This window comes from Petromyzon marinus, unplaced genomic scaffold, assembly GCF_048934315.1.
Source record: "Petromyzon marinus isolate PM22_M1 ecotype Great Lakes invasive population unplaced genomic scaffold, UKy_Petmar_22M1.pri1.0 PM_Scaffold_103, whole genome shotgun sequence".
Lineage (NCBI taxonomy): Eukaryota > Metazoa > Chordata > Hyperoartia > Petromyzontiformes > Petromyzontidae > Petromyzon > Petromyzon marinus.
In genome coordinates, this window is record NW_027423062.1 from 211,679 (window position 1) to 236,301 (window position 24,623).

Here is a 24,623-nt window from a genome sequence, read left to right on the forward strand (position 1 = left end):
GGCCTGCATCTACACAGACACTCACTCAGACACACACTCACTCAGACACTCACTCACTCACTCATACACTCACTCACTCAGACACTCACTCACTCAGACACGCACTTAGACACTCACTCACTCAGACACTCACTCACTCAGACACTCACTCACTCACTCAGACACTCACTCACTCATACACTCACTCACACAGACACTCATTCAGACACTCAGACACTCACTCACTCACTCAGACACTCACTCACTCACTCAGACACTCACTCACTCAGACACTCACTCATAGACAGCTGAATCGTCTTGTCGGACAGAGTAGAGGGACACCACGTGGCCTGCATCTACACAGACACAGCCACTCACTCACTCAGACACTCACTCACTCAGACACTCACTCACTCACTCAGACACTCACTCACTCACTCAGACACTCACTCACTCAGACACTCACTCACTCACTCAGACACTCACTCACTCAGACACTCATTCACTCAGACACTCACTCACTCACTCAGACACTCACTCACTGACTCAGACACTAACTCATAGACAGCTGAATCGTCTTGTCGGACAGAGTAGAGGGACACCACGTGGCCTGCATCTACACACACACAGACACTCACTCAGACACTCACTCACTCAGACACTCACTCACTCAGACACTCACTCACTCACGCACTCAGACACTCACTCACTCACTCAGACACTCACTCAGACACTCAGACACTCACTCACTCAGACACTCATTCACTCACTCAGACACTTACTCACTCAGACACTCACTCACTCACTCAGACACTCACTCACTCAGACACTCACTCACTCAGACACTCACTCACTCAGACACTCACTCACTCACTCAGACACTCACTCACTCACTCAGACACTCACTCAGACACTCAGACACTCACTCACTCAGACACTCACTCACTCACTCAGACACTCACTCACTCACTCAGACACTCACTCACTCACTCAGACACTCACTCATAGACAGCTGAATCGTCTTGTTGGACAGAGTAGAGGGACACCACGTGGCCTGCATCTACACACACACAGACACTCACTCACTCAGACACTCACTCACTCAGACACTCACTCACTCAGACACTCACTCACTCACTCAGACACTCACTCACTCACTCAGACACTCACTCACTCACTCAGACACTCACTCATAGACAGCTGAATCGTCTTGTCGGACAGAGTAGAGGGACACCACGTGGCCTGCATCTACACAGACACTCACTCACTCAGACAATCACTCACTCACTCAGACACTCACTCACTCACTCAGACACTCACTCACTCAGACACTCAGACACTCACTCACTCACTCACTCAGACACTCACTCATAGACAGCTGAATCGTCTTGTCGGACAGAGTAGAGGGACACCACGTGGCCTGCATCTACACAGACAGACACTCACTCAGACACTCACTCACTCACTCAGACACTCACTCACTCAGACACTCACTCAGACACTCACTCACTCAGACACTCATTCACTCACTCAGATACTCATTCACTCAGACACTCACTCACTCACTCAGACACTCACTCACTCAGACACTCATTCACTCACTGAGACACTCACTCACTCACTCAGACACTCACTCACTCACTCAGACACTCACTCACTCAGACACTCACTCACTCAGACACTCACTCATAGACAGCTGAATCGTCTTGTCGGACAGAGTAGAGGGACACCACGTGGCCTGCATCTACACAGACACAGACACTCACTCACTCAGACACTCACTCACTCACTCAGACACTCACTCAGACACTCATTCACTCACTCAGACACTCACTCACTCAGACACTCACTCACTCAGACACTCATTCACTCACTCAGACACTCACTCATAGACAGCTGAATCGTCTTGTCGGACAGAGTAGAGGGACACCACGTGGCCTGCATCTACACAGACAGACACTCACTCACTCAGACACTCACTCACTCACTCAGACACTCACTCACTCAGACACTCACTCACTCAGACACTCATTCACTCAGACACTCACTCAAACAGACACTCCCTCACTCACTCAGACACTCACTCACTCACTCAGACACTCACTCAGACACTCACTCAGACACTCACTCATAGACAGCTGAATCGTCTTGTCGGACAGAGTACAGGGAGACCACGTGGCCTGCATCTACACAGACAGACACTCACTCACTCAGACACTCACTCACTCAGACACTCACTCACTCAGTCACTCACTCACTCACTCAGACACTCACTCAGACACTCAGACACTCACTCAGACACTCACTCAGACACTCACTCACTCACTCAGAAACTCACTTACTCAGACACTCACTCACTCAGACACTCACTCACTCAGACACTCACCCACTCAGACACTCACTCACTCACACAGACACTCACTCAGACACTCACTCATAGACAGCTGAATCGTCTTGTCGGACAGAGTAGAGGGACACCACGTGGCCTGCATCTACACACACACAGACACTCACTCACTCAGACACTCACTCACTCACTCAGACACTCACTCACTCAGACACTCACTCACTCAGACACTCACTCACTCACTCAGACACTCACTCACTCATACACTCACTCACACAGACACTCATTCAGACACTCAGACACTCACTCACTCACTCAGACACTCACTCACTCACTCAGACACTCACTCACTCACTCAGACACTCACTCACTCACTCAGACACTCACTCACTCAGACACTCACTCATAGACAGCTGAATCGTCTTGTCGGACAGAGTAGAGGGACACCACGTGGCCTGCATCTACACAGACACAGACACTCACTCACTCAGACAATCACTCACTCACTCAGACACTCACTCACTCACTCAGACACTCACTCACTCAGACACTCACTCACTCAGACACTCAGACACTCACTCACTCACTCAGACACTCACTCATAGACAGCTGAATCGTCTTGTCGGACAGAGTAGAGGGACACCACGTGGCCTGCATCTACACACACACAGACACTCACTCATTCAGACACTCACTCACTCAGACACTCACTCATAGACAGCTGAATCGTCTTGTCGGACAGAGTAGAGGGACACCACGTGGCCTGCATCTACACAGAGACACTCACTCACTCAGACACTCACTCACTCAGACACTCACTCACTCACTCAGACACTCACTCACTCAGACACTCATTCACTCAGACACTCACTCACTCAGACACTCATTCACTCACTCAGACACTCACTCACTCAGACACTCACTCACTCAGACACTCACTCACTCACTCAGACACTCACTCACTCAGACACTCATTCACTCAGACACTCACTCACTCACTCAGACACTCACTCACTCACTCAGACACTCACTCATAGACAGCTGAATCGTCTTGTCGGACAGAGTAGAGGGACACCACGTGGCCTGCATCTACACACACAGACAGACACTCACTCAGACACTCACTCACTCACTCAGACACTCACTCACTCACTCAGACACTCACTCACTCACTCAGACACTCACTCACTCACTCAGACACTCACTCATAGACAGCTGAATCGTCTTGTCGGACAGAGTAGAGGGACACCACGTGGCCTGCATCTACACACACACAGACACTCACTCACTCAGACACTCACTCACTCACTCAGACACTCACTCACTCAGACACTCACTCACTCAGACACTCATTCACTCACTCAGACACTCACTCATAGACAGCTGGATCGTCTTGTCGGACAGAGTAGAGGGACACCACGTGGCCTGCATCTACACAGACACAGACACTCACTCAGACACACACTCACTCAGACACTCACTCACTCACTCATACACTCACTCACTCAGACACTCACTCACTCAGACACGCACTTAGACACTCACTCACTCAGACACTCACTCACTCAGACACTCACTCACTCACTCAGACACTCACTCACTCATACACTCACTCACACAGACACTCATTCAGACACTCAGACACTCACTCACTCACTCAGACACTCACTCACTCACTCAGACACTCACTCACTCAGACACTCACTCATAGACAGCTGAATCGTCTTGTCGGACAGAGTAGAGGGACACCACGTGGCCTGCATCTACACAGACACAGCCACTCACTCACTCAGACACTCACTCACTCAGACACTCACTCACTCACTCAGACACTCACTCACTCACTCAGACACTCACTCACTCAGACACTCACTCACTCAGACACTCACTCACTCAGACACTCATTCACTCAGACACTCACTCACTCACTCAGACACTCACTCACTGACTCAGACACTAACTCATAGACAGCTGAATCGTCTTGTCGGACAGAGTAGAGGGACACCACGTGGCCTGCATCTACACAGACACAGACACTCACTCAGACACTCACTCACTCAGACACTCACTCACACAGACACTCACTCACTCAGACACTCACTCACTCAGACACTCACTCACTCAGACACTCACTCACTCAGACACTCACTCACTCACTGAGACACTCACTCACTCACTCAGACACTCACTCACTCACTCAGACACTCACTCACTCACTCAGGCACTCACTCATAGACAGCTGAATCGTCTTGTCGGACAGAGTAGAGGGACACCACGTGGCCTGCATCTACACAGACACAGACACTCACTCACTCAGACACTCACTCACTCAGACACTCACTCACTCACTCAGACACTCACTCACTCAGACACTCACTCATAGACAGCTGAATCGTCTTGTCGGACAGAGTAGAGGGACACCACGTGGCCTGCATCTACACAGACACAGACACTCACTCACTCAGACACTCACTCACTCAGACACTCACTCACTCAGACACTCACTCATAGACAGCTGAATCGTCTTGTCGGACAGAGTAGAGGGACACCACGTGGCCTGCATCTACACACACACAGACACTCACTCACTCAGACACTCACTCACTCACTCAGACACTCACTCATAGACAGCTGAATCGTCTTTTCGGACAGCGTAGAGGGACACCACGTGGCCTGCATCTACACACACACAGACACTCACTCACTCAGACACTCACTCAGACACTCAGACACTCACTCACTCACTCAGACACTCACTCACTCACTCAGACACTCACTCACTCACTCAGACACTCACTCAGACACTCACTCAGACACTCAGACACTCACTCACTCACTCAGACACTCACTCAGACACTCACTCAGACACTCACTCAGACACTCAGACACTCACTCAGACACTCACTCACTCACTCAGACACCCACTCACTCACTCAGACACTCACTCACTCACTCAGACACTCACTCACTCAGACACTCACTCACTCAGACACTCACTCACTCAGACACTCACTCACTCACTCAGACACTCACTCACTCACTCAGACACTCACTCACTCAGTGAGTGAGTGAGTGTCTGAGTGAGTGACTAAGTGTCTGAGTGAGTGAGTGAGTGTCTGAGTGAGTGAGTGAGTGTCTGAGTGAGTGAGTGTCTGAGTGAGTGAGTGAGTGTCTGAGTGAGTGAGTGAGTGTCTGAGTGAGTGAGTGACACTCACTCACTCAGTGAGTGAGTGAGTGTCTGAGTGAGTGACTAAGTGTCTGAGTGAGTGAGTGAGTGTCTGAGTGAGTGTCTAAGTGAGTGACTGAGTGTTTGAGTAAGTGAGTGAGTGTCTGAGTGAATGAGTGTCTGAGTGAGTGTCTGAGTGTCTAAGTGAGTGTCTGAGTGAGTGAGGGTCTGAGTGAGTGAGTGTATGAGTGAGTAAGTGGCTGAGTGAGTGTCTGAGTGAGTGAGTGTCTGAGTGAGTGAGTGTCTGAGTGAGTGACTGAGTGTCTGAGTAACTGAGTGAGTGTCTAAGTGAGTGTCTGAGCGAGTGAGTGTCTGAGTGAGTGAGTGAGTGTGTGAGTGAGTGATTGAGTGTCTGAGTGAGTGTCTGATTGAGTGAGTGTCTAAGTGAGTGAGTGTCTGAATGAGTGAGTGAGTGTCTGAGTGAGTGAGTGTCTGAGTGAGTGTCTGAGTGTCTGAGTGAGTGTCTGAGTGAGTGAGTGTCTGAGTGAGTGAGTGTCTGAGTGAGTGAGTGAGTGTCTGAGTGAGTGAGCATCTGAGTGAGTGAGTGTCTGAGTGAGTGAGTGTCTGAGTGTCTGTTTGAGTGTCTGAGTGAGTGAGTGTCTGAGTGAGTGTCTGAGTGAGTCAGTGAGTGATATTCACCGTCTATCGATATCCGCCCGGATTCCTCTGTGAGCGGTTTTCCGTTCTTGAGCCAGCTGATGGTTGGTGTTGGGATGCCCTCCGCCACACAGCGCAGCCAGGCTGGCTGTCCTGGCTGCACCAGCTGACTCTCTGGGAAGACTCTGATCACGGGGGGTGCTGTAGGGGGACGTTAGAGAGAAGCTCACTCACTCAGACACTCACTCACTCACTCAGACACTCACTCACTCACTCAGACACTCACTCACTCAGACACTCACTCACTCAGACACTGAGACACTCACTCACTCACTCACTCAGACACTCACTCACTCAGACACTCACTCACTCACTCAGACACTCACTAACTCACCCACTCACTCACCCACTCAGACACTCACTCAGACACTCACTAACTCACCCACTCACTCACCCTCTCAGACACTCACTCAAACACTCACTCACCCACTCAGACACTCACTAACTCACCCACTCACTCACCCACTCAGACACTCACTCAGACACTCACTAACTCACCCACTCACTCACCCTCTCAGACACTCACTCAGACACTCACTCACCCACTCAGACACTCACTCACTCACTCAGACACTCACTAACTCACCCACTCACTCACCCACTCAGACACTCACTCAGACACTCACTCACCCACCCACTCACCCACTCGCCCACTCACCCAGCACTGTAACTTGGTGAGTTTGTCTTAGGCCAGGAGGCTGCCCCGTCACGTGACACCAGTACTTGCCGATGTGATTGGTCGTCGCGCGGGGGATGTACAGCGAATCGGAGTCGCCGTAAGACTACGGGAGCGAAGGGGGGTCGACCAATCAGGAGCAAGGATGGAAGTGTGTGTGTCTGTGCGTTTCTAAAATATCTCATTAATTAAATATGTAACTAATAAGCTTGTGCCAGAGGCCCCGGGGGGACAGGCGTCTATGACGTCTCCTGGCCAAACCCAATTTGGCGGAGCCAGGAGATTGAATATCCACCCTCGGGGCTCCTCCAGAAACAACGAAAAGCCACTTCGTGTGGCCACGTGGAATGTTCGAACACTCACTGCGGAGGAGAGGCTGCCACTCCTCTGTCGGGAGCTGGACCGGTACCGCCTGGATCTCTGTGGCATTCAGGAGGTCCGGTGGACCGGTTCTGGCTCCTGCTACCATGAGGGGTGGACAGTCCTCTACTCGGGGCAGCACACTGCCAAACAACAGGGTGTGGCTCTTCTTTTGAACATAATAATGAAGGGGGCGTGGGAGCGTGGCGGTGAGGTGTGGGAAGCTGTAAGCCCCAGGCTACTTTGGGCTCGTCTTCCCATCGACCGGAGGCGAGGAGTGGTGGTCGTGGTTACTTATGCCCCCACCGAAGACGGACATCCGTGGAGGAATGCAGGCAAAGCCGATGAGTCAGATGCCTTCTATGACCTCCTGTCACAGGTGCTGGCTAAAGTGGCCCCTCGGGATAAAGTCATCTTGTTGGGTGACTTCAATGTCCGAGTTGGTCATAATGCTGGCACCTGGTCTGGAGTGATTGGAAGGCATGGGCAAGATCAGCTCAATAACATCAGTAGGAGGCTGCTAGATTTTTGTGCAGCCCATGGGCTTGTAATTACCAACACGCTGTTCCGGCATCGGCGCATCCACACAACATCATGGATGCATGCCGGGTCCAAGCAAGAACATCTGCTGGACTACATAGTGACGGACCAGCGGATGCGAGCCCATGTCCTTGACACCAGGACCTACCGTGGAGCTGATCTGCCCTCTGACCATCGACTTGTCATCTGTAAGATGCGCCTGCCATTCTTCCACTCCGGTGGTGGGTGTACACCCAGGACCCCATTCCAACCTAAAGTGGCCTGGTCTCAGTTATCTGATGAAAATTGCGAGCGAGAATTTCATCATCGCTTGCGGCTGGGGTTGGCATCGTCCCCCACTCCTCCTGATGTCGAGGGTAAATGGACGAGGTTTAGGACTGTGACTCATGCAGCTGCAATGGCTGCTTTGGGTACGCGGTCCAGACCTCCCCAGAGGCCCTGGCTGATAGGAAGGTTGAGAAAAAGCGACAGGCCTACTCTCATGCGGTCAAGCGATGGCTCCCTATTGCTCAACCACGTTATGTATGCCGATGATCTGGTAATAGCTGCTCATTCAGAGGAGGAGTTGGAGACGCTGCTACTGAGACTGGAGCGTGCCACTAAGAGATGGGGCCTTACCATCAGCCCCACCAAAACTAAGCACCTGCCTGGGTATTTTGTACCATCGGACACTCCACCCACGCAACTCCCAATCGGTGATGGGGCAGTTGTGGAGAGAGTGGAGAGTTTACCATACCTGGGCAGTGTGCTTATGACTGGCTCCAGTTTAACAGCAGAGGTCTCACTCCGAATCAGTCGAGCGGCAATATCTTTTCATCGGTTGCGTAACGCTGTGTGGAAGCTACCTGGTCTGTCGCTCCGCACTAAGCTTCAGGTCTTCTCGGCCACCGTCATTCCCTCCCTTCTCTACGCTTGCGAAACGTGGATCCCCCTAATGGAACATCTTCGCCGGTTAGAAACATTTAGGCTGGCCTGCCTACGATCCATCCTGGGTTTAACCAGGCTGGATTATGTGAGGAGCCCATAAATCCTTGAAAGATCTGGACAAAGTCCCATCGGTGAGCTCCTCCGGCAGGCAAGACTGCGTTGGCTGGGTCATGTAGCCCGCATGCCCAGCCACCGCATGCCAAAACAGCTTTTGTTCGGACGGATTGAGGGGGCTAAATGGGCGCGGCACGGGCTAGAGAAGAGATGGAGTGATGTGGTACAGGAGGACGTGGAGCTGAGTGGACTTGCCAATGACTGGTACCAGCGGTGTCAAGATCGGCCTCTGTGGAGGAGGCTCGTGATTGTCTAAGTGTGTTGTCTGTGTTTGTCTATGTGTGTGTGTCTGTGTGTGTGTCTGTCTGTGTGTGTGTCTGTGTGTGTGTCTAAGTGAGTTGTCTAAGTGAGTTGTCTAAGTGAGTTGTCTGTGTGTGTGTCTGAGTGTGTGTCTAAGTGAGTTGTCTAAGTGAGTTGTCTGTGTGTGTGTCTGTGTGTGTGTCTGTGTGTGTGTCTAAGTGAGTTGTCTGTGTGTGTGTCTGTGTGTCTGTGTGTGTGTCTAAGTGAGTTGTCTAAGTGAGTTGTCTATGTGCGTGTGTCTGTGTGTGTGTCTGTGTGTGTGTCTATGTGTGTGTCTGTGTGTGTGTCTAAGTGAGGTGTCTAAGTGAGTTGTCTGTGTGTGTGTCTGTGTGTGTCTAAGTGAGTTGTCTCTGTGCGAGAGTTTCTCACCGCAATGTCTCCAGCGGCTGTCCCAGCCTCTCCAGGCAGCGTCTCAGCTCCTCGTCCCCACTGTACGGACCCTAACACACACACAGGTACAGTGTGGTAGTACTAGTGAGTACTAGATAGCACTAGTTAGTACTCACTAGTACTAGTGAGTACTAACTAGTACTCACTAGTACTAGTTAGTACTAGTTAGCACTAGTAGGTACTAACTAGTACTCACTAATACTAGTTAGTAGGTACTCTGTCTCAGCTGGAACAGAATCCCATCCCCGCTACAACAACAACAATAAGTTATATACGTGGTGATGGGTAAGCAGGTGGGATCTCAGCTAATACAAGACGTTTTTATATACGTGGTGATGTACAAGTAGGTGGGGTCTCAGCTACTACAACAAGACGTTATTATATACGTGGTGATGTACAAGCAGGCGGGGTCTCAGCTACTACTACAAGACGTTATTATATACGTGGTGATGTACAAGCAGGCGGGGTCTCAGCTACAACAACAACAAGACGTTATTATATACGTGGTGATGTACAAGCAGGCGGGGTCTCAGCTACTACTACAACAAGACGTTATTATATACATGGTGATGTACAAGCAGGCGGGGTCTCAGCTACTACTACAACAAGACGTTATTATATACGTGGTGATGTACAAGCAGGCGGGGTCTCAGCTACAACAACAAGATGTTATTATATACGTGGTGATGTACAAGTAGGCGGGGTCTCAGCTACTACAACAACAAGACGTTATTATATACGTGGTGATGTACAAGTAGGCGGGGTCTCAGCTACTACAACAAGACGTTATTATATACGTGGTGATGTACAAGTAGGCGGGGTCTCAGCTACTACAACAACAAGACGTTATTATATACGTGGTGATGTACAAGCAGGCGGGGTCTCAGCTACTACAACAAGACGTTATTATATACGTGGTGATGTACAAGCAGGCGGGGTCTCAGCTACTACAACAAGACGTTATTATATACGTGGTGATGTACAAGCAGGCGGGGTCTCAGCTACTACAACAAGACGTTATTATATACGTGGTGATGTACAAGCAGGCGGGGTCTCAGCTACTACAACAACAAGACGTTATTATATACGTGGTGATGTACAAGCAGGCGGGGTGTCAGCTACTACTACAAGACGTTATTATATACGTGGTGATGTACAAGCAGGCGGGGTCTCGGCTACTACTACAACAAGACGTTATTATATACGTGGTGATGTACAAGCAGGCGGGGTCTCAGCTACTACAACAAGACGTTATTATATACGTGGTGATGAACATGCGGGCGGGGTCTCAGCTACTACAACAAGACGTTATTATATACGTGGTGATGTACAAGCAGGCGGGGTCTCAGCTACTACAACAAGACGTTATTATATACGTGGTGATGTACAAGTAGGCGGGGTCTCAGCTACTACAACAAGACGTTATTATATACGTGGTGATGTACAAGCAGGCGGGGTCTCAGCTACTACAACAACAAGACGTTATTATATACGTGGTGATGTACAAGCAGGCGGGGTCTCAGCTACTACTACAAGACGTTATTATATACGTGGTGATGTACAAGCAGGCGGGGTCTCGGCTACTACTACAACAAGACGTTATTATATACGTGGTGATGTACAAGCAGGCGGGGTCTCAGCTACTACAACAAGACGTTATTATATACGTGGTGATGTACAAGCAGGCGGGGTCTCAGCTACTACAACAAGACGTTATTATATACGTGGTGATGTACAAGCAGGCGGGGTCTCAGCTACTACAACAACAAGACGTTATTATATACGTGGTGATGTACAAGTAGGCGGGGTCTCAGCTACTACAACAAGATGTTATTATATACGTGGTGATGTACAAGTAGGCGGGGTCTCAGCTACTACAACAACAAGACGTTATTATATACGTGGTGATGTACAAGCAGGCGGGGTCTCAGCTACTACTACAAGACGTTATTATATACGTGGTGATGTACAAGCAGGCGGGGTCTCAGCTACTACTACAACAAGACGTTATTATATACGTGGTGATGTACAAGCAGGCGGGGTCTCAGCTACTACTACAAGACGTTATTATATACGTGGTGATGTACAAGCAGGCGGGGTCTCGGCTACTACTACAACAAGACGTTATTATATACGTGGTGATGTACAAGCAGGCGGGGTCTCAGCTACAACAACAAGATGTTATTATATACGTGGTGATGTACAAGTAAGCGGGGTCTCAGCTACTACAACAACAAGACGTTATTATATACGTGGTGATGTACAAGTAGGCGGGGTCTCAGCTACTACAACAACAAGACGTTATTATATACGTGGTGATGTACAAGCAGGCGGGGTCTCAGCTACTACTACAAGACGTTATTATATACGTGATGATGTACAAGCAGGCGGGGTCTCAGCTACTACTACAACAAGACGTTATTATATACGTGGTGATGTACAAGCAGGCGGGGTCTCAGCTACTACTACAAGATGTTATTATATACGTGGTGATGTACAAGCAGGCGGGGTCTCGGCTACTACTACAACAAGACGTTATTATATACGTGGTGATGTACAAGCAGGCGGGGTCTCAGCTACTACAACAAGACGTTATTATATACGTGGTGATGAACATGCGGGCGGGGTCTCAGCTACTACAACAAGACGTTATTATATACGTGGTGATGCACAAGCAGGCGGGGTCTCAGCTACTACAACAAGACGTTATTATATACGTGGTGATGTACAAGCAGGCGAGGTCTCAGCTACTACTACAACAAGACGTTATTATATACGTGGTGATGTACAGGCAGGCGGGGTCTCAGCTACTAGAACAACAAGACGTTATTATATACGTGGTGATGTACAAGCAGGCGGGGTCTCAGCTACAACAACAAGATGTTATTATATACGCGGTGATGTACAAGCAGGCGATGGACATGTGAGCATGAGTGTAATCCAATGGACGTGTGAACATGAGAGTGTAATCTAGTACCAGTACTACTACCACTAACTGGTACTAGTTAGTAGTCGTAGTTTGTTATAGTACTAGTTAGTAGTAGTACAAGTTAGTAGTACTGGGTAGTAGTACTAGTTAGTACTAGTTAGTAGTACTAGTTAGTACTAGTCAGTAATAGTACTAGTTAGTACTAGTTAGTAGTGATAGTATTAGTTAGTGTTAGTTAGTAGTAGTACTGGTTAGTACTAGTTAGTAGTAGTACTAGTTAGTAGAAGTATCACTAGTTACTACTAGTTAGTATTAGTACTAGTTAGTACGAGTTAGTAGTAATAGTACTAGTCAGTACTACTTAGTAGTAGTATTAGCTAGTAGTAATATTACTAGTTAGTACTAGTTAGTAGTACTAGTTAATACTAGTTAGTAGTACTGGTTAGCAGTAGCACTAGTTAGTAGTACTAGTTAGCACTAGTTAGTAGCAATAGTACTAGATAGTACTAGTTAGTAGAGGTACTAGTTAGTAGTAGTATTACCAGTTAGTACTAGTTAGTAGTACTAGTTAGTAGCATGAGTACTAGTTAGTACTAGTTAGTAGAGGTACTAGTTAGTACTAGTTAGTAGTAGTATTAATTAGTACTAGTTAGTAGTAGTGGTACTAGTTAGTACTAGTTAGTAGTAGTAGTACCAGTTAGTACTAGTTAGTAGTAGTGTAGTGGAGTAAACAATACGCATATTAATTGGCCACATACAGTACGTACAGACAGACAAGGAGAAGGGGTCACACGAGGTCGAACAGGTGATCGAGTCGCGGGTGGCGTTAACAACCCGAAGTAATTAAGGGAGTCGTGGCACGAGGGCTGCGATTGGTCGAGAGGCTGTTGGCGTTAAGTGGTGGCGTCTGGACGTCTGACGGAGGGGACAGGTGCGGGCTGGCGGGAGACGGCCAGCGAGCCACGTGGCAATTAATTAAGGCTAATGCGAGAGGGGGGATAAAACGCGAGGTGGTTTGAACGGAGTTGGAGTTGCTGCTGGGGAGTTGTTGCTGGGGGAGTTGTTGTTGGAGAGATACGGAGAAGACAGCTGGAAATGTTAGGGAAGAATAGATAGAGAGCCGGACCCCAAAGACGGTAAATGGCGATAGGGAGAGTCAGCGTTAGCGGAGATAGACAGAGTCACTGTGTGTGAATAGATGGAAGTCACTGCGTGTGAAGAGATAGCGGCGATACTGTGTGTGAGGAGATAGAAGACGAACCTCTGTGTGTGGAAGAGAAGTCACTGCGTGTGAAGAGATAGCGGCGATACTGTGTGTGAGGAGATAGAAGACGGACCACTGTGTGTGGAGGGGAAGTCACTGCGTGTGAAGAGAGAGCAGCGATACTGTGTGTGAGGAGATGGAAGACGAACCACTGTGTGTGGAAGAGAAGTCACTGCGTGTGAAGAGATAGCGGTGATACTGTGTGTGAGGAGATGGAAGACGAACCACTGTGTGTGGAAGAGAAGTCACTGCGTGTGAAGAGATAGCGGCGATACTGTGTGTGAGGAGATAGAAGACGAACCTCTGTGTGTGGAAGAGAAGTCACTGCGTGTGAAGAGATAGCGGCGATACTGTGTGTGAGGAGATAGAAGACGAACCTCTGTGTGTGGAAGGGTAGACACTGTGTGTGAAGAGATAGCGGCGATACTGTGTGTGAGGAGATAGAATACGGACCACTGTGTGTGGAAGAGAAGTCACTGCGTGTGAAGAGATAGCGGCGATACTGTGTGTGAGGAGATAGAAGACGGACCACTGTGTGTGGAGGGGAAGTCACTGCGTGTGAAGAGAGAGCGGCGATACTGTGTGTGAGGAGATGGAAGACGAACCTCTGTGTGTGGAAGGGAAGTCACTGCGTGTGAAGAGATAGCGGCGATACTGTGTGTGAGGAGATAGAAGACGGACCACTGTGTGTGGAAGGGAAGTCACTGCGTGTGAATAGACAGACAGGATACTGTGTGTGAGGAGATAGAAGACGGACCACTGTGTGTGGAAGGGAAGTCACTGCGTGTGAAGAGATAGCGGCGATACTGTGTGTGAGGAGATAGAAGACGAACCTCTGTGTGTGGAAGGGAAGTCACTGCGTGTGAAGAGATAGCAGCGACACTGTGTGTGAGGAGATAGAAGACGGACCACTGTGTGTGGAAGAGAAGTCACTGCGTGTGAAGAGATAGCGGCGACACTGTGTGTGAGGAGATAGAAGACGGACCACTGTGTGTGGAAGGGAAGTCACTGCGTGTGAAGAGATAGCGGCGATACTGTGTGTGAGGAGATAGAAGACGGACCACTGTGTGTGGAAGAGAAGTCACTGCGTGTGAAGAGATAGCGGCGACACTGTGTGTGAGGAGATAGAAGACCGAACCACTGTGTGTGGAAGAGAAGTCACTGCGTGTGAAGAGATAGCGGTGATACTGTGTGTGAGGAGATAGAAGACCGAACCACTGTGTGTGGAAGAGAAGTCACTGCGTGTGAAGAGAGAGCGGCGATACTGTGTGTGAGGAGATGGAAGACGAACCTCTGTGTGTGGAAGAGAAGTCACTGCGTGTGAAGAGATAGCGGCGATACTGTGTGTGAGGAGATAGAAGAATGACCACTGTGTGTGGAAGAGAAGTCACTGCGTGTGAAGAGATAGCGGCGATACTGTGTGTGAGGAGATAGAAGACGAACCTCTGTGTGTGGAAGGGTAGACACTGTGTGTGAAGAGATAGCGGCGATACTGTGTGTGAGGAGATAGAATACGAACCTCTGTGTGTGGAAGGGAAGTCACTGCGTGTGAAGAGATAGCGGCGATACTGTGTGTGAGGAGATAGAAGACGGACCACTGTGTGTGGAAGGGAAGTCACTGCGTGTGAATAGACAGACAGGATACTGTGTGTGAGGAGATAGAAGACGGACCACTGTGTGTGGAAGGGAAGTCACTGCGTGTGAAGAGATAGCGGCGACACTGTGTGTGAGGAGATAGAAGACCGAACCACTGTGTGTGGAAGAGAAGTCACTGCGTGTGAAGAGATAGCGGTGATACTGTGTGTGAGGAGATAGAAGACCGAACCACTGTGTGTGGAAGAGAAGTCACTGCGTGTGAAGAGATAGCGGTGATACTGTGTGTGGAAGAGATAGAAGACGGACCACTGTGTGTGGAAGAGAAGTCACTGCGTGTGAAGAGATAGCAGCGATACTGTGTGTGAGGAGATAGAAGACGGACCACTGCGTGTGGAAGGGAAGTCACTGCGTGTGAAGAGATAGCGGCGATACTGTGTGTGAGGAGATAGAATACGGACCACTGTGTGTGGAAGAGAAGTCACTGCGTGTGAAGAGAGAGCGGCGACACTGTGTGTGAGGAGATGGAAGACGGACCACTGTGTGTGGAAGAGAAGTCACTGCGTGTGAAGAGATAGCGGTGATACTGTGTGTGAGGAGATAGAAGACCGAACCACTGTGTGTGGAAGAGAAGTCACTGCGTGTGAAGAGATAGCGGCGACACTGTGTGTGAGGAGATAGAATACGGACCACTGTGTGTGGAAGAGAAGTCACTGCGTGTGAAGAGATAGCGGTGATACTGTGTGTGAGGAGATAGAAGACCGAACCACTGTGTGTGGAAGAGAAGTCACTGCGTGTGAAGAGATAGCGGTGATACTGTGTGTGGAAGAGATAGAATACGAACCACTGTGTGTGGAAGAGAAGTCACTGCGTGTGAAGAGATAGCAGCGATACTGTGTGTGAGGAGATAGAAGACGGACCACTGTGTGTGGAAGGGTAGACACTGTGTGTGAAGAGATAGCGGCGATACTGTGTGTGAGGAGATAGAATACGGACCACTGTGTGTGGAGGGGAAGTCACTGCGTGTGAAGAGAGAGCGGCGATACTGTGTGTGAGGAGATAGAAGACGAACCTCTGTGTGTGGAAGGGTAGACACTGTGTGTGAAGAGATAGCGGCGATACTGTGTGTGAGGAGATAGAATACGAACCTCTGTGTGTGGAAGAGAAGTCACTGTGTGTGAAGAGATAGCGGCGATACTGTGTGTGAGGAGATAGAAGACGGACCACTGTGTGTGGAAGGGAAGTCACTGCGTGTGAATAGACAGACAGGATACTGTGTGTGAGGAGATAGAAGACGGACCACTGTGTGTGGAAGGGAAGTCACTGCGTGTGAAGAGATAGCGGCGACACTGTGTGTGAGGAGATAGAAGACCGAACCACTGTGTGTGGAAGAGAAGTCACTGCGTGTGAAGAGATAGCGGTGATACTGTGTGTGAGGAGATAGAAGACCGAACCACTGTGTGTGGAAGAGAAGTCACTGCGTGTGAAGAGATAGCGGTGATACTGTGTGTGGAAGAGATAGAATACGAACCACTGTGTGTGGAAGAGAAGTCACTGCGTGTGAAGAGATAGCAGCGATACTGTGTGTGAGGAGATAGAAGACGGACCACTGTGTGTGGAAGGGAAGTCACTGCGTGTGAAGAGATAGCGGCGATACTGTGTGTGAGGAGATAGAATACGGACCACTGTGTGTGGAAGAGAAGTCACTGCGTGTGAAGAGAGAGCGGCGACACTGTGTGTGAGGAGATAGAAGACGGACCTCTGTGTGTGGAAGGGAAGTCACTGCGTGTGAAGAGATAGCGGCGATACTGTGTGTGAGGAGATAGAATACGAATCACTGTGTGTGGAAGAGAAGTCACTGCGTGTAAATAGACAGACAGGACACTGTGTGTGAGGAGATAGAAGAATGACCACTGTGTGTGGAAGAGAAGTCACTGCGTGTGAAGAGATAGGCGAAGAAACACTGTGTGTGTGGAAGGGGATGCACGGACGATGCTGAAGTAAATCGGAGTGTCCGGGTTGGCGGAGCACGGAGAGAATTACTGTGTGTACGGAACGATGGAATAAAAGTGACGGTGGAAAAATAGACGGTTGTCGTCCGAGTGAATTCACGGCACTACAGTAGTATTAGTTAGTACTAGTTAGTAGTAATAGTACTAGTTAGTACTAGTTAGTAGTAGTACTAGTTAATAGCAGTACTAGTTAGTATTAGTTAGTAGTAGTAGAGGTATCTTACCAGGTTGTTGCTGACCACAGCTGAGTACGGCAGTCTGTCCGACTGTCACTGTGGTATTCAGCAGCTGTTGGAACTCAGTAACCTGCACAGGCACTACGCAGATAGACAAAGACACAGACAGACACACACACAGATAGACACACACAGATAGACACACGCAGACACACACAGATAGACAGACACACACAAACACATACACACACAGATAGACACACAGAGACACACACAGATAGACACACAGATATAGACACAGATAGACACACAGAGACACACACAGATAGACAGACACACACAGACACATACACACACAGATCGACACACACACACACAACAACAACAACAACAACCGCCATTCGCCACTAAGTGGCGGTGAAGTCACCACGACGCTTGTGCCAGGCTATGTGCACCCTGAGGCCACGTGAAGTGTCGAACGCCCGCTGGCAGGAGGTCACGGGGCAGACCCAGGTGCCACGGGTCGACTGACTGAGATGACTGGCTGATGCACCACCTGTGCCCCCTACTGCGCCAACCTGCTGTGCTTTAGCCACCCGGAACTCCACTCGTTGTTGTGAGCGTCGCTCCTCCTCCCTCCGTTGTTGTTGGAGGGCGACTGCCTCCAACTGCCCAGTAGCATCCTTCACGAGCCTCCTCCACAGAGGCCGATCTTGACACTGCTGGTACCAGTCATCGGCAAGTCCACTCAGCTCCACGTCCTCCTGTACCACGTCACTCCATCTCTTCTCTAGCCCGTGCCACGCCCGTTCAGCCCCCTCGATCCGGCCAAACAAAAGCTGTTTCGGCATGCGGTGGCTGGGCATGCGGGCTACATGACCCAGCCAATTCAGCCTTGCCTGCCGGAGGAGCTCACCAAAGGGACCCTGCCCAGATCTTTCAAGGATTTGTGAGCTCCTCACACAATCCAGCCTGGTTAAACACAGGATAAATCGTAGGGAGGCCAGCCTAAATGTTTCTTACTGGCGAAGATGTTCCATTAGAGTGGTCCACGTTTCGCAAGTGTAAAAAAAGGAGGGAATGACCGTGGCCGAGAAGACCCGAAGCTTATTGCGGAACGACAGACCAGGTAGCTTCCACACAGTGTTACGCAACCGATGAAAAGATATTGCCGCTCGACTGATTCGGAGTGAGACCTCTGCTGTTAAACTGGAGCCGGTTATGAGCACACTGCCCAGGTATGGGAAACTCTCCACTCTCTCCACAACTGCCCCATCACCGATTGGGAGTTGTGGGGGTGGAGTGTCCGTTGGTACAAAATACCCAGGCAGGTGCTTAGTTTTGGTGGGGTTGATGGTAAGGCCCCACCTCTTAGTGGCACGCTCCAGTCTCAGCAGCAGCATCTCCAACTCCTTCTCTGAATGAGCAGCTATTACCAAATCATCGGCATACATAACGTGGTTGAGCAATAGGGAGCCATCCCTTGACCGCACCCGGGCATCGATCAGCCTCCAATTATATCTGTACCATATGGAGATTCTCCCGGTACAGCTATTGAAGGCTTCACGGACTACGTGGTCAAAATAGATGTTAAATAATGTGGAGCCAGAGGACATCCCTGTCGCACCCCAAAGTGTACAGGGAATGGCTCTGACTCCCAGCCACGTAGCTTTACCCGGGCCCGCTCACCATCGTGAAGGTCCTTAATGATCGTGAGCAGAGGTACAGGGACTCCAAAAGCACGAAGAACAACCCAGAGCCCGGGCCTACTGATGGTATCATAGGCTTTGACCAGGTCAATAAAGCAGAGATGTAGGTCTTGTTGGAATTCCCTACACCTCTGCTGTAGCAGACGGACAGAAAATATGGTATATGTGCAGGACCGCCCTTTCCTGAAACCACATTTGGGCTCGGCAAGCCTCTCCTCAGCGTGCCTGGCAAGGCGATGTTGAATAATCCTTGCCAGGACCTTTCCCGGCACACTGAGGAGTGAGATGCCCCTGTAGTTGTTACAGTCTGTGCGGTCCCCCTTCTTAAAAAGGGGGACCACCAGGGCATCCTTCCAATCCTGCGGAACCCGTCCAGTGGTCCAGACCGTTGTTATGATGTCATATAGGGCAGTCTGTGCACAAACACCACCCTCCCTCAGCCATTCGCTTGGGAGATCATCTCTGCCCGGTGCTTTTCCTGGTCTCAGACTCCGGATGGCCTTCAGTAATTCCTCAACAGATGGCACCTCAGCCAGTCACTCACAAGGGTTGACTTCTTTCAATATTTGTGGCACCGCAGCCTCAGCAGGGTCATCCCCACTTTTCCTGGCTGAGGGATTTCCCCTCCCCCAGGACCTCACAGAAATGCTCAGCAAATCTGCAAACCTGTTCCTGGGGGTCGGAGATTGGATCACCGTTTTTTCCCCTAATGATGGTAATAGGTGTGGCGCTGCAGGTTACTTTTTTGATGGAGTTAAATAGAGATTTGTGATCGCGGGCCACTGAGGCAGACTCCATCTCCTCAGCAACCCGCAACCACCACCCATCCTTGCATCGCCTCACGGCTATCCGAACCTCCGAGCGAAGGCTGCGGTAAGCCTCCTCATTCTCTGACGTGGCATTCTGTAGCCGATGACAGTGGGCCTGTCGCTTTTTCTCAACTATCCTGAACACATACTCTGTCAGCCAGGGTCTCTGGGGAGGTCTGGACCACATACCCAAAGTTGCCATTGCAGCTGCATGAGTCACAGTCCTAAACCTCGCCCATTTACCCTCGACATCAGGAGGAGGTGGGGACGATGCCAACCCCAGCCGCAAGCGATGATGAAATTCTCGCTTACAACTTTCATAAGATAACTGAGACCAGGCCACTGTAGGTTGGAATGGGGTCCTGGGTGTACCCCCACCACCGGAGTGGAAGAATTTCAGGCGCATCTTACAGATGACAAGTCGATGGTCAGAGGGCAGATCAGCTCCACGGTAGGTCCTGGTGTCAAAGACATGGGCTCACATCCGCTGGTCCATCATTATGTAGTCCAGCAGATGTTCTTGCTTGGACCCGGCATGCATCCATGATGTTGTATGGATGCACCGATGCCGGAACAGCATGTTGGTAATTACAAGCCCATGGGCTGCACAAAAATCTAGAAGTCTCCTATCATTGTTATTGAGCTGATCTGGCCCTTGCCCTCCAATCAATCCAGACCAGGTGCCAGCATCATGACCAACTCAGGCATTGACGTCACCCAACAAGATGACTCTATCCCGAGGTGCCCCTTTAGCCAGCACCTGTGACAGGAGGTCATAGAAGGCATCTGACTCATCGGCTTTACCTGCATCCCTCCACGGATGTTCATCTTCGGTGCGGGCATAAGTACCCACGACCACCACTCCTCGCCACTGGTTGATGGGAAGGCGAGCCCAAAGTAGCCTGGGGCTTACAGCTTCCCACACCTCACCGCCACGCTCCCACGCCCCCTTGATTATTATGTTCAAAAGAAGAGCCACACCCTGTTGTTTGGCAGTCTGCTGCCCCGAGTAGAGGACTGTCCACCCCTCATGGTGGCAAGAGCCAGAACCGGTCCACCGGACCTCCTGAATGCCGCATAGATCCAGGCGGTACCGGTCCAGCTCCCGACAGAGGAGTGGCAGCCTCTCCTCCGCAGTGAGCGTTCGAACATTCCACGTGGCCATCTGTAGCGGCTTTTCGTTGTTTCTGGAGGATCCCCGAGGGTAGAGATTCAATTGGCGTCTTGCCAGGAGACGTCATAGACGCCTGTCACCCCGGGGCCTCCGGCACAAGCTTATTAATTAGATAATTTATACATCTTCTTTGGTTCTTTCGGTAAAGTCATGTAGAATGAGAATAAAATAATACATTGATAAAATAAAATAACACAATAATATTCTCACGACGTTTCGGCCACAACACAAGCGGCCTTCATCAGGTGAAGGGGACGAGATTGTCTGGAGCGCTGTCCTCCAGACAATCTCGTCCCCTTCACCTGATGAAGGCCGCTTGTGTTGTGGCCGAAACGTCGTGAGAATTTAATTGTGTTATTTTATTTGATCAATTTATTATTTTATTCCAATTCTACGTGACTTTACCGAAAGAACCAAAGAAGATGAATCCTTGCAGTCACCAAAGCTTTAAATCGAAATTTATACATGGTTTAGTGGTAATTAATTGAAGGTGGAGGGGTTACCAGCCCCTCGCACCCGTCCAGAGCCCCCGTTTAGCCCCTGTGGTGGGCAAAGACGCCATGAGGGGAGGAGCCAATCGGAATTGGCCCTCCCCCCACAGCACTGTCCACGACAGAGTTGCCCGTTCGGTACCCACCCACTCACTCACCCACCTACTCACCCACTCACTCACCCACCTACTCACCCACTCACTCACCCCCCACTCACTCGCTCCCTCACCCACCCATTCACCCAGTAACTCACCCCCCACTCACTCACCCACCTACTCACCCACTCACTCACCCACCTACTCACCCACTCACTCACCCCCCACTCACTCACTCCCTCACCCACCCATCCACCCAGTAACTCACCCCCCACTCACTCACCCACTCACCCACCCACTCACTCACCCACTCACCCACTCACTCACTCACCCACTCATTCACTCACTCACTCACCCACTCACTCACTCACTCACCCACTCACTCACTCCCTCACCCACCCACTCACTCACCCACTCACCCCCCACTCACTCACCCACTCACCCACCCACTCACTCACCCACTCACCCACCCACCCACTCACCCACTCACTCACTCACCCACTCATTCACTCACCCACTCACTCACTCACTCACCCACTCACTCACTCACTCACCCACTCACTCACTAACTCACCCACTCACTCACTCACCCACCCACTCACTCACCCACTCATTCACCCACCCACTCACTCACTCACCTACTCACTCACTCACTCACCCACTCACTCACTCACTCACCCACTCACTCACTCACCCACTCACTCACTCACCCACTCACTCACTCACCCACTCACTCACTCACCCACTCACTCACCCACCCACTCACTCACTCACTCACCCACCCACTCACTCACTCACCCACCCACTCACTCACTCACTCACCCACTCACTCACTCACCCACTCACTCACTCACTCACCCACTCACTCACTCACTCACCCACCCACTCACTCACTCACTCACCCACTCATTCACCCACCCACTCACTCACTCACTCACCCACTCACTCACCCACTCACTCACTCACCCACTCACTCACCCACTCACTCACTCACCCACTCACTCACCCACTCACTCACTCACTCACCCACTCACTCACTCACTCACCCACCCACTCACTCACTCACTCACCCACTCATTCACCCACCCACTCACTCACTCACCCACTCACTCACTCACTCACCCACTCATTCACCCACTCACTCACTCACTCACCCACTCACTCACCCACTCACCCACTCACTCACCCACCCACCCACCCACTCACTCACCCACCCACTCACTCACTCACCCACTCACTCACCCACTCACTCACCCACTCACCCACCCACTCACTCACTCACCCACTCACTCACTCACTCACCCACTCACTCACTCACCCACCCACTCACTCACTCACCCACCCACCCACTCACCCACCCACTAACCCACTCACTCACTCACTCACCCACCCACTCACTCACTCACCCACCCACTCACTCACTCACCCACTCACTCACTCACCCACTCACTCACTCACCCACTCACTCACCCACTCACTCACTCACCCACCCACTCACTCACTCACTCACCCACTCACTCACCCACTCACTCACTCACCACCCACTCACTCACCCACTCACTCACTCACTCACCCACTCACTCACCCACTCACTCACTCACTCACCCACTCACTCACTCACCCACTCACTCACCCACTCACTCACTCACCCACTCACTCACTCACCCACCCACTCACTCACCCACTCACTCACTCACCCACCCACTCACCCACTCACTCACTCACCTACCCACTCACTCACTCACCCACCCACTCACTCACTCACCCACTCACTCACTCACTCACCCACTCACTCACTCACTCACCCACTCACTCACTCACTCACCCACTCACTCACTCACTCACCCACCCACCCACTCACTCACCCACTCACTCACTCACCCACCCACTCACCCACTCACTCAATCACTCACCCACTCATTCACTCACCCACTCACTCACTCACTCACCCACCCACTCACTCACCCACTCACCCACTCACTCACCCACTCACCCACTCACTCACTCACCCACCCACCCACTCACTCACCCACCCACCCACCCACTCACTCACCCACTCACTCACTCACTCACCCACCCACTCACTCAACACCGTTGTTTACCTTTCCCGAGGCAATTCCGAGATGATGCCCCAGAGGGACCACCACCACCATCACCACCACCATCACCACCACCATCACCACCACCACCACCACGCTCACCACCAGGCACACAGCCACTCCTGCGCGATGGTGCCTGGTGAGCGTCGTCCTGGTGAGCGTTGTGGTGAGCGTTGTGGTGAGCGGTGTGGTGAGCGTTGTGGTGGTGGTGGTGGTGGTGGTGATGGTCGTGGTGGTGGTGGTGGTGGTGGTAAGGATCACACGGTGCAAGGAAATGATGGAGTTGACAGGGAGGTTCTGTGATGGTGGTGGTGATGGTGGTGATGGTGATGGTGGTGGCGGTGATGTGGGAGAGAGACAGGGAGAGAGAAAACTTTGGATTAGACACACAGACACACACAGACACACACAGACACACACACAGACACACACAGACACACACAGACACACAGAAACACACACAGACACACACACACACACAGACACACACATACATAGACACATACACAGACACACACAGACACACACATACATAGACACACACAGACACACACACACAGACACACACAGACAACAACAACCGCCATTCGCCACTAAGTGGCGGTGAAGTCACCACGACGCTTGTGCCAAGCTATGTGCACCCTGAGGCCACGTGAAGTGTCGAACGCCCGCTGGCAGGAGGTCACGGGGCAGACCCAGGTGCCACGGGTCGACTGACTGAGATGACTGAGATGACTGGCTGATGCACCACCTGTG

The 24,623-nt window shown here is 50.9% G+C and overlaps 1 protein-coding gene across 2 annotated transcripts in view; it reads right to left on the reverse strand.

The window, feature by feature from the left end:
• LOC116938286 (uncharacterized) overlaps window positions 1–24,378 on the reverse strand; it is a 118,198-nt gene extending 93,820 nt beyond the window's left edge. For both annotated transcript variants that reach the window (XM_076063357.1, XM_076063356.1), the window contains exons 1-5: window positions 23,871–24,378; window positions 17,539–17,631; window positions 9,496–9,566; window positions 6,868–6,991; window positions 6,192–6,350 (exon numbers count right to left, since the gene is read on the reverse strand). In XM_076063357.1, the coding sequence (XP_075919472.1) occupies window positions 6,192–6,350; window positions 6,868–6,991; window positions 9,496–9,566; window positions 17,539–17,631; window positions 23,871–24,363 (940 nt within the window). In that variant the 5' untranslated portion in view covers window positions 24,364–24,378. The remainder of the gene's footprint in view (window positions 1–6,191; window positions 6,351–6,867; window positions 6,992–9,495; window positions 9,567–17,538; window positions 17,632–23,870) is intronic.
• Window positions 24,379–24,623: the final 245 nt, after the last annotated feature.